This window comes from Aspergillus steynii, assembly GCF_002849105.1.
Source record: "Aspergillus steynii IBT 23096 chromosome Unknown P170scaffold_6, whole genome shotgun sequence".
In the NCBI taxonomy this organism is placed as follows: domain Eukaryota; kingdom Fungi; phylum Ascomycota; class Eurotiomycetes; order Eurotiales; family Aspergillaceae; genus Aspergillus; species Aspergillus steynii.
In genome coordinates this window covers 2,574,915-2,589,634 of record NW_020194403.1, presented here as the reverse complement: position 1 = coordinate 2,589,634, position 14,720 = coordinate 2,574,915, and the positions used below count along the sequence as shown (strand labels likewise).

Below are 14,720 nucleotides of genomic sequence, written 5' to 3'. Positions count from 1 at the left end.
TTCTTTTCTCGTCATCATCTCTTCGTCCTGCTCGTCTCAATGGCCTGAGCTCCTCCCTACGCTATTTTTATCGTCCCCATCCAGAGGCGAATCCCCGCCTGCCAAATCAGATCAGATATCGGACGTTTAGGTTTCCATGCATCCGAGTGCAATGCATTCGGGACTGGAGGGATCTGAGGGGGCTTGCGTGGATTGTCCTGCCGCAGGTCACTGGGATGTAGAGCACTCGACGGCCGGTTGGGACACCGTGATAGGCGTCGTTATTCTCCACGCCTTCCCTGATACATAAGTATAACCGAAGATACGTGGACGTCGCTGGGCTGCTGGCTCTCGGTGGGTTTCATTCTTCGCGGATCTTTGGTTTGTCTTGGCCATTGGCTCCGTTGAAGATTGTCGGAGAAAATTGTGCCCAACCCTTTCCAGATGGCTTCGTGAGTTTTCTTTTCTTGTCCAGCTTAGGCTTTCCTAGTCTGACTCTGTCAGCAGAGCATGCACTACCGCCAAACGACCCCCAAAGCTCCGGGCAGCCTGCAACGAGTGTCATGCGGCCAAGGTGGGTGATTCATACCGTCTCTTGGGCTTATGTTTCAGGTTGCTTAATATTTGCCGGTAGGTTCGCTGCTCGGGTGAGAAATCAGGATGCCAACGGTGTGCCAATCTGGGATTGGTCTGCATCTTCTCCATCTCAAGAATCGGCAAAGTCCCGGGGAAAAGGAGTAAGGCAAATCGAGCAGCGGCAGCAGCAGCAGCGTTGGCTGCCTCGTCGTCTTCATCAACGCTGAACTCAACTTCCTCGACGTCTCTCCCGTCTCCCACCAATCCCGTTCCGTCGAATGAAGCCTTGCACCCGTTTCGATCTCTGCAGCATCCGGAAGACGACCTTCCCGCCTCTCGTCCACCACCTCAGGCTACGGTCTTGACAGGATTCCCTAGGGATCCTTCATCCATGATTACCGCTGTACATGATTACACCAGCAATATTCCATTCTACGCAGGCGACGCCCATCCTGGGGAGCCGGTTCCTCCACCAGATGTTCTTCCATCCAATGCGCCCCATATTCTCTCCACCAACGTCGACCTCGGACAGCCAGATCTCAACTACTTGTCTTGGGCCACAGATCTCGACCAACTGAGTGCCTGTGGTCTACCCACACCTGGCCTCGAGATCCCCAGCATAGCGAAAGCTCCTCCCCTGCCCATCGTCGATCGACAAATCCACCATGCCCTCAACCACGCCCACGTCCAGAGTCTCACGCAGACCCAAAACCAGGACTGGGACCTCGACTCCGGCAGCAACACCAGCAGCGTCGATCCCCGCCGAACTAGCATCACATCCATCCGTGCCCCTATCACGCCTCCTGAATACATCTTCGAAGATGCAGTTCCATTGTCGGGGCCTCCTTCCCTCCGCCCCCTCGACGTCCTCAGCTGCTCACACTACCTCCAGCTCCTGCACGACATTGACCAGACCACCTCGGGACAAGCGCATACCGTGGACTCCGTCCTCGCTGCAAATCAACGCTACCTCAGCACGCTGCTGCGCATGACCGAAACCCCGGGCTTCGAATGCTGCTACGACACGCACATGCTATTCACCGTTGCGCTGAGCAAGATCATCGGGCTGTTCACCGCGGGGTATCGCGACTTTGTGATCCGCATGGAGGGGCCAGAATCTTGCAGCAACAATTACATTAGCCACCACACGACCAATCTGCACGGAACCGCCAACAACAATCCCTGCGGCAGTAGCAACAGCGACCGACTCATCCGGTTCGGAGTCTTCGAGATCGACCTCGTCGAGCAAAAGGCCATCTGTCGGACTCTTCTCCTTCGGGAGCTAAAACGCGCTAGACTCTGTCTGATTCGACTGGTCGATGTCCTGGGGCGAGACAATGTACCCGGTGGTGGTGCCGGACGCCACGAGGGACTCTGCGAGGAGATGAGTCGACGGTTGGATCTGTTGGTTGGGTCTTTGGAGGGGGGAGATTTATAGGTTGATATTGGCTTTACTCTCTTTGTCCTTTTTTTTTTCATTTTCATTTTTATTTTTATTTTTTTGTCTTCGGTCATCTGATTTAATTCTTCTGCCTGGGTGGATTCCGGATGCTGGGCCATCTATTCTCTTTCTGCGATGATGTTCACGATGCATTTTCCTTCTCCCCTTTCCTTTTCACGTTCTTACTCTCTTCCTTTCTTCCAGTGCTCACATCAACTGCATCCAAGGAGAATAATAATCAACAAAATCCCCACATTAGGAACCAAGATCCAGATCCAACCCATCCCGCAGTAAAGCCTTCACCCGAAGGATAAAGAAATAGCAAAAAAGACAGAAGTAAAAGCAAAAAGCAAAAAGTCCACGCCACCTCCCTCTCTACCCTCTACCTCCATGCTCGCATCCAGCTACAGCTTAGTTCACTTGAGCAGAACAGAATTGGATTGAATTCAATGACGTGTCTACCTACCTGCTACCTACCGTCTACCTCACATACAACCCCTCGGTCGAGACCGATGCCAGTGACCGGTTTAGTATCTCGGCGGCCGAAGTATGTATGTGTGTCCGCGTGTACATGTATAGTACATGGCAGTTGTGGCCCAGATAGGTTATGTTATGTTGTGGGGTAGGATGGGATGGAATGGAAATATCTAGTTTGTGTGCCAGAGTACTTGATGATTGTTGCTGCATGGGGTGACTCAGGCTGCTTATTCTCTTTTTCTATAAATTTCTCACACATACTCGCTCTCTATGTGTGTGTGTGTGTGTGCTTAGAAAGCCAGTTTGGGCTGGTCTGGTCTGGTCTATGGAATGTAGAGTAGATGGTATGTTATGCTGTAGGTGGTATGTAGCATCTATGATGCATTACATGGGTGAGTTCATTGAGAAAGACAGAAGAATAAGAAAAGGCAGTACTAGCAAGACGCAACAAACCCGCAATCAGTCGCTCAAGAACAAGCCAACAAAATCGTTAGTGAATGAACCAGATAGCCAGACTCGCCGAAGCCAGTCAGTGTGTATCAAACGGCTCTCCCCGACAAGAAATCCACCACATCCTGTAATCCCTCCCAGACCTTCTTCTCACCCGTCTCTGCCTCTCCCTCCCCGTCTTTCATCTCCTCCACCAACACGCGGCTCCCGCGGATGCCAATCCTCGCGACGCCCTCGCCCTCTCCGGCATCCACCGTCCGGCCCGCCCATCCTTCCAACCATTCCATGCACTTCACAGCGAGCCTGAACGCCCTGATGCGATCGATCGGCGACACCTTCCCGCCCTGCTGGAAGTGGCCCGGCACGACGCCCTTGGCCTCGAACCGGCCGTGCGCCTCACCCTGGATGATGCGCGCAACCATGTTGGTGCTGTACTGCGGCGAGGTGCTCTCGTTGCGGATGATAAGTTTGCCGGCGCGAGGCGCGCCGTGGTCGTTTGCGAACTGGGAGCGCAGGTAGGAGATATCGGTGGAGAGGCGGTCGAGGGTGATGGGGTGGGCAGGCGTGTAGACGGTCATAGCGCCGGCGGTTAGAGCGGCGGCCGTAGCGAGGTATGCGGAGGCGTTGTCGCTGTTGTTGTTGTTGTTGTTGAGGTTGGGATATTGGTCAATGCCGGGGTAAGGGCTAGGGCAAGGGGCGGAAGAGCCTTGGGCTTCGACGACGAAGACGCAGCGGCGAGATGAGGAGGCCGATTGGCGGACGACGTCGCAGAAGTAGACAAGGGTGTTCAGACTGGTGTCGCTGCCCAGACTGTATTCAGTGCCCGGAACGTTGTTGGCCATGCTAGCGGGGAGGAGGATCATGGGGATGCGGAACGACGGGTAGGTGGCTCTGGCGGCGCGCAGTTGGTGAATGGCTGCGTGGGCTTCCAGGCCGCCGATGACGAGGAGGGCGTCGAAGGCGTGCGATTCGAAGCAGCGCGCGGTTGTGGGCAGGTCGGCGCATGGGAGCCCGCTGTTTGTGCCGATGTCTGAGCCGCCGTCGGTGACCCAGTCCTCGCAATCCTCCCAGCGCAGGACGCGCACGCTGGAGACGGGCGTGTCGGCGTGGTGGCGGCAGAGCCCCGGAAAGCCGTTGTGGATGGCGATGGGCGTGTGGCCTTTGGTCAGACAGTAAGCTACGGCGGCGCGCGTGGCTGCGTTCATGCCTGCGGCGGGACTTCCAACGTGGATGATGGCGATGCGCATTCTCTGTGGCATCGTGAGTATGAGTGTAGTGGGTCAGTAGTGGTGAGGTCGACTTACCTTCTCCGTGGGTAGCATGGTGCGTGGATGATCTGCCGTGCTTAATCGTCGATATGCCCGATGATACTCCATGAACTCGGGATCTCGCAGCTTCATGGCCTTATCGAAGTCCTTCGCCTGTAGACTAGCATTGGCCTCCTTCGTCAGCGCCACCGTCTCTGCCAGCGACGACGTTTTTATGCGAGCTTCTTGAATCGTCACAACCGGCGACGGCGAGTCGGGCGTCATATCCAGCACCGCCTTGACGGCCTCGATGCCCTGCAGGGTAGCCAGCCAGCGGTCGTAAGCGCATGGGCTGCCTCCGCGCTGGATATGGCCGAGCACCGTAACACGCGTGTCGAGTTCTAAACGGGTACTGAGGACGTTCTTGACGGTGTCGGAGGAAATGCGCTGCAGATTATGATCCTGGGCGCCCTCTGCCATGATCACGATCGTGCGTCGTTTGCCACGGTTGCGATTCTAGAAGCCATCAGCCCTGATGCCTCTTGCCAAAAGTCCAGGAAACCAACCTTCATAATAACCTCACACATATCATCCTCCCAGCCCTGCCTCGGCGGTCTTTCCGGAATAAACAACCAATCGGCCCCCGTCGCGATGGCCGCCATGAGTGCCAACCATCCGCAATGCCTCCCCATCACCTCGATCACGAATCCCCTGCGATGCGAACTCGCCGTATCAAAGACATCATCCACGGCCTCGCAGATCCTCGCCAGCGCCGAATAACATCCAATCGTGGCATCCGTCCCGGAGAAATCATTATCAATCGACCCCAGCAAGCCCACTACGCTCAGGTTCTCATGACCCTTGACAGCCTGCTCGTCCAGCTCTCCGTTCTTTACCAACTCGTCCAGCAGACCCGACCACTCGCCTCGAAAGACGTCCGCGCCCGTCAGACTACCGTCGCCGCCGCAGATGACCAGCGCATCGATGCCGTTCAGGACAAGGTTCTTGGCGGCTTGCAGACGCCCGGCACGGTGGCGGAAGGCCTCGCAGCGCACCGAGCCGATCAGGGTTCCGCCACGGGCGAGGTAGCCGCGTACGTCTTCCCAGGTCAGTGGGTGGATGCGGGAGGCGCCGGTGATCAGGCCGTCGTAGCCTTCGTGGATGGCGTAGGGGGTGCAGGAGAAGCGGATGGCGGTACGCACGACGGCGCGGATGGCGGCGTTCATGCCGGGGGCGTCGCCGCCGGAGGTGAGGATGCCGATGTTGCGGGACATGATTAGTTGGTCGGTTGTGTAAGTTGCAGTGTAGGTTGTCGATGGAGGTTGTAGATGGAGGTAAAGTAAGATAGTGGATTAGGTAGATAAATAAAGGTGTAGAAAAGAAGGACGTTGAGAGAAAAGTGAGAAAGTGAGAGTTTGGGTAAGAAGGTAAAAGCGTAAAATAGAGAAAAAAGGCGGGATAAATAGAATAAAAGTATGACTGCAATCTTATTCACTTCCCACTTCTCCAATTCACCATCTGCAGCCGTCAAAGAACGATGGGCTGATCCAGCTGGCCGGTGGCGGAAACGCGGACTCGTTATAGGATGGATTTCTTGCAAAGTAACAATGACAGCGTCCTGGGCATCAGGATATCTAAAGTGGGAAGGTGGCTTGGAGTGGGGAACTTGAAGTAATTGGCTACGGATCAGACGATGACTGACGTAGCTCAGAACAAAAGTACTCTTGATTCGATTTCCTTCTCCATATAACCTGATCATGTCTTGGGTATAGTTGCACAAAATAAACTACGCCAAACGCCAGCAAGCCAGTCCATTTCCCCTCCAGTAATTCAACTAATCGCCAACCTCACAGCCTCCATTCCCCTGCGCACTGCTCCCAATCCCCAGAGCCGATTAAACCACGCCGTCAGCTCCGGAAACATCTCCAGATCCAGCCCGAGAGACTCCGCCGCCGCGATGGCAGGGAAGTAGAGAATATCCGCCATCGTACTGCGCGTATACCATCGTCAGCTCTACTCACAACAGTCTTCAAGATGGCAGCTCCAAGAACGTCCTCACCATTTCTTTCCCACCAAATACCCACCGCTCCTTTGATTCTGCAATCGCTGCTCGAGAAGGAGATACCGGTGTAACATTCTCCGTACGACATCTGCCTGATCAGCCGGTGCTGCAGGGAGTGGCTCCTCAGACCAAAGTCGCACCCAGCGCCAGACCTCGAAATCTTCCTCCGTTCCAGGCTTGTAGGAGACAAGTCGCCTTTCCTGCTCATACCGGTCGATGAGGTACGATGCTATTTCGAGGACGTCGTTCAGGTCGACTCTGCTTCCGTCGGGGAGTATGTCGGTGAAATATGCATGGTGCACCGGAGGGAATGGATGTGGTGTGAAGAGACTCAGCGTATATGGAAGACTATACTCACTGTTTAATATCCTAGGACGGATTGGCTGGATGGGATGGATCCTACTTACTGCAATGCTTCCAGAAGAATGGTAATCGCTGCGGCGTCTCGGGAGCCCAGACAGGCGTCGAGCTTGATCAGGCTGGGTTGTTCGGGGAAGACGTTCATTGCATTTGATCCGATCTGGTCTGATATATCTAGTAGGACGATATCGATGAAGTGGATGAGTGGGATGGAGATGCATTGTGGAGAAGACTCAGGATGCCAGAGTTAGCGATGGAGGCTGTAGGTAATGACTTCATAGTTGATCATTTATTTTAATGGTTCGTGATCTCATGATTTAGTAGAATTCAACGAGCGAGACAATAAGAAATAGAAGATAAGAAAGTCAACCCACACGCCACATTTCGAGTCCGAAGGAGTGGTAAGGCCAAGTAGATCTCGTTATCGGCAGTGGTTCCATGCAGGATGGTACTAGCGGATTGTCTGACCTGATCTGGCGCACTTCTATGCAGGACTTCTTAAGATCATTATTTTAGAATGGCTCTTTGTATTTTCTTCCCGAACAGGGGTCATCTGAAGACGATTCTCTGGTACCATGGGTCTGGCAGGACGGGCGGAATCGACATCCGCATGGTCTTTTCGAAAGGCGAGGGCAATAAATATTTAAAACAACAAAAAGAAAAAAGAAAAAAAGAAGGGAACAAAGGAAAGCAAGAACTGAATAAGACTCGTTCATCGGCTTTTCCCCGGCGAATATAATTAATAACGTAGAATAGATGAGTCAGAAGTCTCGACTTAGTTATTCCCCCCAGGCGTCAATATCTCGAGATCACGAACCTCCAGATCGCCTGCATATCATGGGCCACTTTCTATACGGTCGCATTGTCTCCTTACTTATCCTCTTGATTTGGAGAGTACCCATCCCGATGACCCCGGACCCGATTTGATTCTAGAATACGACTACCAGCGTGATGACTGAGGCGGTGGGCGAGAAGATATCAAATAATAGCTTTGGGATAGACGAGGACATGCTGACGCGGAGGAAACCCTTCTTCCGAATGGTAGCCTAGGCCCTAGAGACTAATATATACGAGGTGTTTATATTTTATTTTTCCCCCTTGTCCTTTATTACCCTATCTGTGTTATCCAATTTCTTGCAGGATATAATGCTACGCTTGCTAACTGTCAAACCGTTTCGATCGAGAAGATTTTACGAACCTAGAGGCACATGAACAACTTGGACTTAATTTCAAGAGCATCCTGTGGTAGATCGGTCCTGGCTGTAGTCAGCCTACTAGTTTAAATTCCTTCCTATCATAATTATCTTTGCTCTCGCAATGTTCTGAAAGGAACTTTCGTTGCATGAAGTCTTCATCAATCAATAGCTAAATTGCAGTTACATCATTAGGCTATGGACACAGACTTTCTCCCTCTCACTTGACCAGAAGGAATAGCGATTATGACATAGCTTATGAAGTTTTAGCGATAGCAAAAGAATGTGAATCCCATAGACAAAATAGGTATCTGGCCGCGAGGGCTATAACGAATGCTCATGAGCAAAAGACGCTGGCAAATTTGATCGTGTCTTGTATCACTATTCGTGTTTCGTCTATGAATCATAATCAGTAAAGTCCAAAGATCTGGAAATAGCCAAAGGTACATAGGTAGATGAACAACATCCGCTTTGCCTGTTTTATCACTCTTCTCCCCATTGTCTCGGGCTTCTTTTTTGGCACGGCTCTCTGCTCGTTTCATCTGAGAAGACTTGCCGGTATTGACGATAACTGATATAGTATTCGAATGAGTCTCGGCGATACGTTCAGTAACAGCATGATGAATGTTAGCTCTGTTGGTAGACATTGTGATCTGGTGAAATCGTTGGAGCTCCTTGAAACAGAATATCTTGAACAGTGGTAAACGTGAACTAGTAGTTATGCCTTAAAACTGTTTTACTGGCATACCAGACACCCCATGTTCATCCATTTTGGTCGCATTGGGCCCTGCTATAGTTGCCTTCACTTTGTCCTCTTTCCCTTCTCACATTTCACGCAGAACAAATGTTCGAGTTCCGAGGCTTGTTTGCCCATTCTGTTCCATCCCATCCGCCCCATCCTGTCCTGTCGCATTCTCTTGCCACTGATCAGGGTCGAATTCCCTGAAGTCAGACAAATGGTCTGAATCCAAGCGAGATGTAAGTAGGTTTTTACTGTTGATACCTATCGGGCTTCCTCCATTTCTACTGGTCGCAATTTGACAATCCCTCGGCAGTCAGTGGACAAATAACGCCCCTGCCAAGCGTGTGCTCCTTCAATTCCCTCCATACGACTTGTGTTCCAGCCAACAGAAGGCAAATCTTCCCGAATGGACTACAATAAGCCTCTCGATGTCCTTCACATGGCGGAGGAGACTGAGTGGGTGAATAAAGTGAATATGGCTCGTCTGAGCGGGCAGATTTGCAGCTGGGTTACTGGCTTCCATCCCGATAGTCATCCGTCTCGATTGGATGGAGGGTTTATGAATGGCTCATATAATGTATGTCAAAAATTCGTCTTTGATGACGGAACAATCTGGATTCTCCGTCTCCCTCGTGCTCGGAGCGTTGCCCCGGAATATGCCGACGAGAAGGTGGCGATGGAGGTGGAAGCTCTCCGACTTATCAGGGAAAAAACGTCCATCCCCGTTCCAGAGGTTTACGCCTGGGGCCTAGCAAGGGAAAATACACTGGGGCTGGGCCCTTTCATCTTGATGAGCTTCATCAATGGCATCTGCCTGAATGATGTGTTTGGCGGAGATGATTCCAGATTGCTGAAGGATGAAATTCCCTCCGCACAGATTGAAACCGTCTACAGGCAGATGGCACGCTTTATGTTGCAGCTTTTCAATATCGATTTCGATCATATTGGCAGCTTGCCCATGCCAACGACAAACTTTCCTGCGCCAAAACGCCCACTCACATGGAAGATGCATGAAATACTAAGAGTAGGAGGTGTCAGCACCTCTGGTTTGTACTATCTGTGGCCTGAAATAGGAACTCCACTAACAACAACAGATGTTCAGATCGAGATGCTCCCTACGACTAGAGAATACTTTCAATGCGTTAACAATCAAGACTGGCAACAACTACGATTTCAACCGAATTCAATCGCCGGCCCGCGGAGTGCCAGGTCGAGATACGCATCGCTGAAGATATTAGAATCCTTAATCCCCGAATTATCAATCATACCTATGAGAACGGCCCCTTCAAGCTGATCTGCGACGATTTCGGCTTGGGTAATGTCATTGTACGAAGTAAGGATGACCTTACTATCACCGGGGTAGTAGACATGGAGTGGGTCTATGCCGGGCCAGCCCAGCTATTTGGATCTGCTCCCTGGTGGCTTCTTCTCGATCGCCCGGTCACCGAGGAGTGGGATTTTGAGGAGGAAGAGGCTCCCAAAGCCACCGATCGCTACTTCACATGCCTCGAGATCTTTATACGTGTGCTAGAAGAGGAGGAAGAAAAGACGGCAGAAAGCGACCGGAAAGAACTTACTGAGCTGGTCAAATGGTCCAAAGATTCAGGCGCTATGTGGCTCCATATGCTTCTATCAAGCGGCTTTTTTGATACACCAACCTTTCCTTACATGCAGTTGCGAAATCACAAGGGTGCGGAATGGTGGGACGAGCGCATGCAGGAGCATAGAGATGCAGAGGATGCTGAGAAATTTGTGGCCGACAAGCTGGACGATCTGGCAGCGTATGACAAGATCAATGATAGGGTCGAACACCTCAAGGTCCTCATGGACAACAAGGAGATTTCAACAGATGATTTCATTTGTACCGTGTCATCTCTTCTCAACTCTGATCGATAGACATGCTCAGTTCGAGAAATGATGGAGAAATGTGTATTGCGTTTCGAAGTATAGAAATGTATGGTCTTTCCTAATTCATTTCTTCGTGATCCTGAAACGGCCAGAACAAATCCACCGACTTGAAGTCTTCCTCGTCTTCCGCTTCAGCTAGCCACTCCCCCTTAAGCTGCTTGTTAGTCTGCATGACTGCTTCGTATGATTCATGCCTCACCTATCCATATTCTCCTAGATCATCCAGGAGAGCCCGCCAATGCTCGAGCAACACCGTCGCCTTCAACCAGTTCTCTTCAATCCGATAGAATTCCTCCCTTTCCTCTTTCGCGAAAGAAACGGGGCAACCACTTCCCCCTGTGTTGTTCGCTAACTGTCCCCAACGCTCAATAAGCCTCATAAGGGCCCCTTTCAACGTAATCACATTTCCGCTCTATTGGCGGCCGGCTCGGTCTACTACATGCTGTCGAAGCGGCGAGAGGGGATATCGAAGTGCCTCGAGATGAGTTTTGTTATCTCGGCCGTTAAAAACCATGTACAGATAAAATAACATTCTCCGGCGATGGAGTTCGTCAGCCCTGGACTGTTCTTCGCGGCTTAAAGAACTATAGTCCTCGGGGAGGGAGGGCTTTTCCAAACTGCTGGGCGGCTCGGAGTCTGGATTATCAAAGAGTGGCGGGTTACCCGCCGTGAGTAGCAACTGAAGGATAGAGCTATGTTGCCAGTCAACAATGCAAGAGATTTCGCAAGAGTCCGAGACAAACACGTTGGATGGGTTTAGATCTGGGCCCTATTAGCATCGAATGGCTACGGAAGTTAACCACGGCTATTACCTGGATGTCGCAGGGTAGGCATATTCATGGGGTCTTCGCGGCTTTCAGGAAGAATATATGGCGAGATTGAGATAAACTTCCTGAGAAGGTCGAGATAAGTTCCTGGAGAAACCTCCCCCTTCACTATGGTGTTATGAGGGAAATCATTTTGTTGCGGCTTGCCGTATCTGCTGGTCCATTCGAGTTCGCGCTGACCGACGCTGCGAATATAATCCCGATGGTCTCTCCCTACACACGGTTAGAAACAAATTTCAAACAATTAGCAAAAAAAAAAAAAAAAAAAAAAAACAAAAAAAGGAGCGGGCGACTAACAAGGCCCGCGGTCCAACTCGAGGGCAGCGCGTTTCCCTCGCCAAAACATGTAATCGGCGGAAGGCCCGATACAGAATCGGCCATCTTGATGCCCATGTGGAGTTTGATAAAGATCAGCTCGGAGATTTGGTTGTACAGTATGTGTATAGTAGAGGCTACCATAAGATCCAAATGGGATCGAGAACAGTTTCTGTTCGATGTCGACGTAACTGGTCACCAAACGAACCCTTTCTTTCGGGGTGAGATCAAACCAGCGACGGTCTAATGGCTGTCCACAAGCTTTGTCCATGATTAGATACTCAGTTCCCACGGCGTTGTTGCTCTCCGAAGCATATGCATGAACTCGCGGTACGGGTATCCCTTTCGTCCGCAGAAAGTCAAGAGTTGCAACCTCACTTTCCGTGGCTAACTTCTTGGGAGCTGTGAGTGGATAGGGAATCTTGGCAATAACCTCTAAGCCGTCGTCCATCGTGAGGACAAAGACTCGGTTGAAACCACCCTCCCGCGAGTTTCTTTATATTAACGACAGTGTCTCTACCGACGCTGCCTGCGGCCACCGTTTTCAGCGCTTCGACATTAAACTCAGCATATCGTTCTTCAAGGCGAAGCTTTTCGTTAAAGATGTAGCGCCCCGCCGTATAAGAAAAAAGGTCTTGATCTGATCCTGCGGATTTGACGGGTGAAGTTACCCTTGCGAATAACTGCGCTGATGAACCGAAGGATCGAGTGTTGAGGTTTCTTCGATGGAAAGCATTCTTCATCGATGTCCGGGTAAATCGAGGAGACACATTTTGATAGCGGATAAGAGGTGAACTGTAAGTGATAGGCCGCCGCATGGCAATACTGTGTGGCTCTTCATACTACTCCCTCGTATACTCCCTATGGAGTAGGGAAAGATAGCGGGTAAACTGATGTTGTCCTGATTCCCCAGGCAACGACGCCAGGCCATAATGGCACGTGACTCACCGCCAACTGCGTCGCATTTTTTGCCACCGCCCGTTCCCCCCACCAATCACAGCGCCGAGAAAAATGAAAATGCCCACCCAAATAATCCTTATCGAGATCCCATCAATCTTTCCATTCCGCACTTTCAGATCCTCAGAAAGCCGCCACCATGCCCCAGAACGAATACGTCGAGAGATGGCAGAAGCTGCACGGAAAGCGGTATGCACACTAATCCCCGTAACCTCCCGATTGTCCTGCTAAACCCCCCAGCTTCGACGCCGACGAGAAGGCTCGCAAGAAGCAGGCCCGTGAAGGCCACAAGGCCTCCAAGGATGCGCAGAACCTGCGTGGTCTGCGGGCCAAGCTGCACCAGCAGCAGCGCCACAAGGAGAAGATTCAGATGCGCAAGCGCATCAAGGCCCAGGAGGAGAAGAACGTCAAGTCCAACACCGAAGCCGCCGATCTGTCGTCCGCCGTGCCGCACTACCTGCTCGACCGCTCCGAGGCCACCAACGCCAAGGCCCTGTCCTCCGCCATCAAGGACAAGCGTAACGAGAAGGCCGCCAAGTTCGCCGTGCCGATCCCTAAAGTGCGCGGTATCTCGGAGGAGGAGATGTTCAAGGTGGTGAACACGGGCAAGAAGACCCATAAGAAGGCGTGGAAGCGCATGATCACGAAACCCACTTTCGTCGGGCAGGACTTTACGCGGCAGAATGTCAAATATGAGCGGTTTATCAGGTATGTCTTTGCGGATTGGGTATCAGGAGTGGGTGAGGATGAAGGTGATGGTGATGGCTGACTTTTCTAGACCGATGGGTTTGCGTTACAAGAAGGCGAATGTCACCCACCCCAAGCTGGGTGTTACGATCCAGGTCCCTATCCTCAACGTCCAGAAGAACCCGAACAACCCCCTGTACACCCGTCTCGGAGTTTTGAGTCGGGGTACCATCATCGAAGTCAACGTCAGTGACCTGGGAATGGTGACTACGTCAGGAAAGGTGGTCTGGGGTAAATGGGCACAGGTTACCAGTAAGTTTGACCGAGTGTTCAGATTCTACCGATTGGCTAATTCTTGTTAGACAACCCCGAGAACGACGGTTGCGTGAATGCGTAAGTCATCCTGATACACTGTTCTCTGACCAAAGTCTGACTAACGGAAACAGGGTTCTTCTTGTTTAAAATATGATAGCGACTTGATTTTTCTGCAGGGCTTCTGAGGATACCTTTGTTATTGATTTTTAGAGGATTGAGTTAAATAAAATCTGCTAATTGCATCTACGTATAGCCCACAACTTTTCATAATAGGGATTGATCTTCTAGTACATCAAGCCTGCAGCGCCTCAGGAATAGAGTGGTCGGCATACCAGGGAATTGGTATTCTTGCTACATGCAATGTGTTGTCCATAGCGATCTACATGTAGGCCAGGTCAAACTCGAAATCAGACGAATTGAGCGTCATGTCGCAAATTGTACAATCGACATTGACCAGCGTTGTCGTATTGTTCATTCAGAATTCATGCCATCTGGAATTCATTTCCCTTCGCGGCAACCAGACCAACTGGTTATCGGCGGGGGATGATCCCCGCATTCCTCTCTTCTCCCTCCTCCATCATCCTTGTCCATCCCCATCCATTGAATATATTAAAGCCATCAATCTTGTTTCAGTCAAACCAGAAACAGCCCGGATCATCCCGTCCCGATCGTCGTCAAATCGAATTAACCTGCTTCAGCGCCGACAGCGCATAGCATGGAACCCTTTGTTTTGACAGACAGCGGTCTCGATGCATGCAGGGTTGGTGGGTCACGACTGGACCCCCGCCACTGAGATTGATAAGAAGGCGACTATAATGCGACCGTCCATGCGACGTTGATGTACATCGGTCTATCGCCTGCCATGACTGGTGCAGGGGATCTCGAGCCCAAGGAAGAGGGTCGGTAGCTTGCTTCCCCGAGTGGCGGCGAGAGCTCAGTCCTCCTGGTTACGAATGATGTGCGGGGAAGGCGAGTGTCTAGATGTTCTGCGTTTATTTATTTCATCGACATTAACAGCATATAGTTGACTCACTACAGGGTAGGCATGGCTGACAAAGACCAGACACGCGGCGTGACAGTTCACGTGTGGCAGAGGAATGAAGGAGGCTGCCTTCAATGGACGTTCAGATCTTCAAGATGAGGGCCAAACGCATCCACGGGTCGCCTGTCGGACTCGTCATGTT

The 14,720-nt window shown here is 51.5% G+C and overlaps 6 protein-coding genes across 6 annotated transcripts; 3 read left to right on the top strand and 3 right to left on the bottom strand.

Moving 5' to 3' along the window:
• Nucleotides 1–423: 423 nt before the first annotated feature.
• On the top strand, nt 424–1,993 carry P170DRAFT_511810 (Zn(II)2Cys6 transcription factor domain-containing protein; the record flags this gene model as incomplete). The annotated part of the gene is made up of 3 exons (XM_024854925.1): nt 424–431; nt 487–553; nt 614–1,993. 3 exons carry the CDS (start codon nt 424–426, stop codon nt 1,991–1,993), a joined length of 1,455 nt encoding a protein of 484 aa, XP_024702467.1.
• Nucleotides 1,994–2,832: 839 nt separating this feature from the next.
• P170DRAFT_438874 (pyrophosphate-dependent phosphofructo-1-kinase) lies at nt 2,833–5,706 on the bottom strand. Its single transcript, XM_024849705.1, has 3 exons — nt 4,737–5,706; nt 4,228–4,686; nt 2,833–4,173 (listed from the first exon to the last, which is right to left on the bottom strand). The coding sequence occupies exons 1-3, from the start codon at nt 5,442–5,444 to the stop codon at nt 3,013–3,015; spliced, it is 2,328 nt and encodes a 775-aa protein (XP_024702466.1). The 5' UTR covers nt 5,445–5,706; the 3' UTR covers nt 2,833–3,012.
• Nucleotides 5,707–6,000: 294 nt separating this feature from the next.
• Nucleotides 6,001–6,737, bottom strand: P170DRAFT_478027 (glutathione S-transferase family protein; the record flags this gene model as incomplete). Its single annotated transcript, XM_024853521.1, has 3 exons — nt 6,001–6,160; nt 6,230–6,580; nt 6,640–6,737. 3 exons carry the CDS (start codon nt 6,735–6,737, stop codon nt 6,001–6,003), a joined length of 609 nt encoding a protein of 202 aa, XP_024702465.1.
• A 2,265-nt stretch (nt 6,738–9,002) lies between these two features.
• On the top strand, nt 9,003–10,423 carry P170DRAFT_448837 (phosphotransferase family protein; the record flags this gene model as incomplete). The annotated part of the gene is made up of 4 exons (XM_024850998.1): nt 9,003–9,350; nt 9,447–9,573; nt 9,655–9,736; nt 9,766–10,423. The coding sequence occupies 4 exons, from the start codon at nt 9,003–9,005 to the stop codon at nt 10,421–10,423; spliced, it is 1,215 nt and encodes a 404-aa protein (XP_024702464.1).
• Nucleotides 10,424–10,461: 38 nt separating this feature from the next.
• On the bottom strand, nt 10,462–12,417 carry P170DRAFT_511807 (aminoglycoside phosphotransferase family protein). The gene is made up of 3 exons (XM_024854924.1): nt 11,560–12,417; nt 11,248–11,475; nt 10,462–11,197 (listed from the first exon to the last, which is right to left on the bottom strand). The coding sequence occupies exons 1-3, from the start codon at nt 12,026–12,028 to the stop codon at nt 10,848–10,850; spliced, it is 1,047 nt and encodes a 348-aa protein (XP_024702463.1). The 5' UTR covers nt 12,029–12,417; the 3' UTR covers nt 10,462–10,847.
• Nucleotides 12,418–12,632: 215 nt separating this feature from the next.
• Nucleotides 12,633–13,794, top strand: P170DRAFT_438873 (rRNA-processing protein NSA2). The gene is made up of 5 exons (XM_024849704.1): nt 12,633–12,723; nt 12,775–13,242; nt 13,313–13,533; nt 13,584–13,614; nt 13,668–13,794. Exons 1-5 carry the CDS (start codon nt 12,674–12,676, stop codon nt 13,681–13,683), a joined length of 786 nt encoding a protein of 261 aa, XP_024702462.1. The 5' UTR covers nt 12,633–12,673; the 3' UTR covers nt 13,684–13,794.
• Nucleotides 13,795–14,720: the final 926 nt, after the last annotated feature.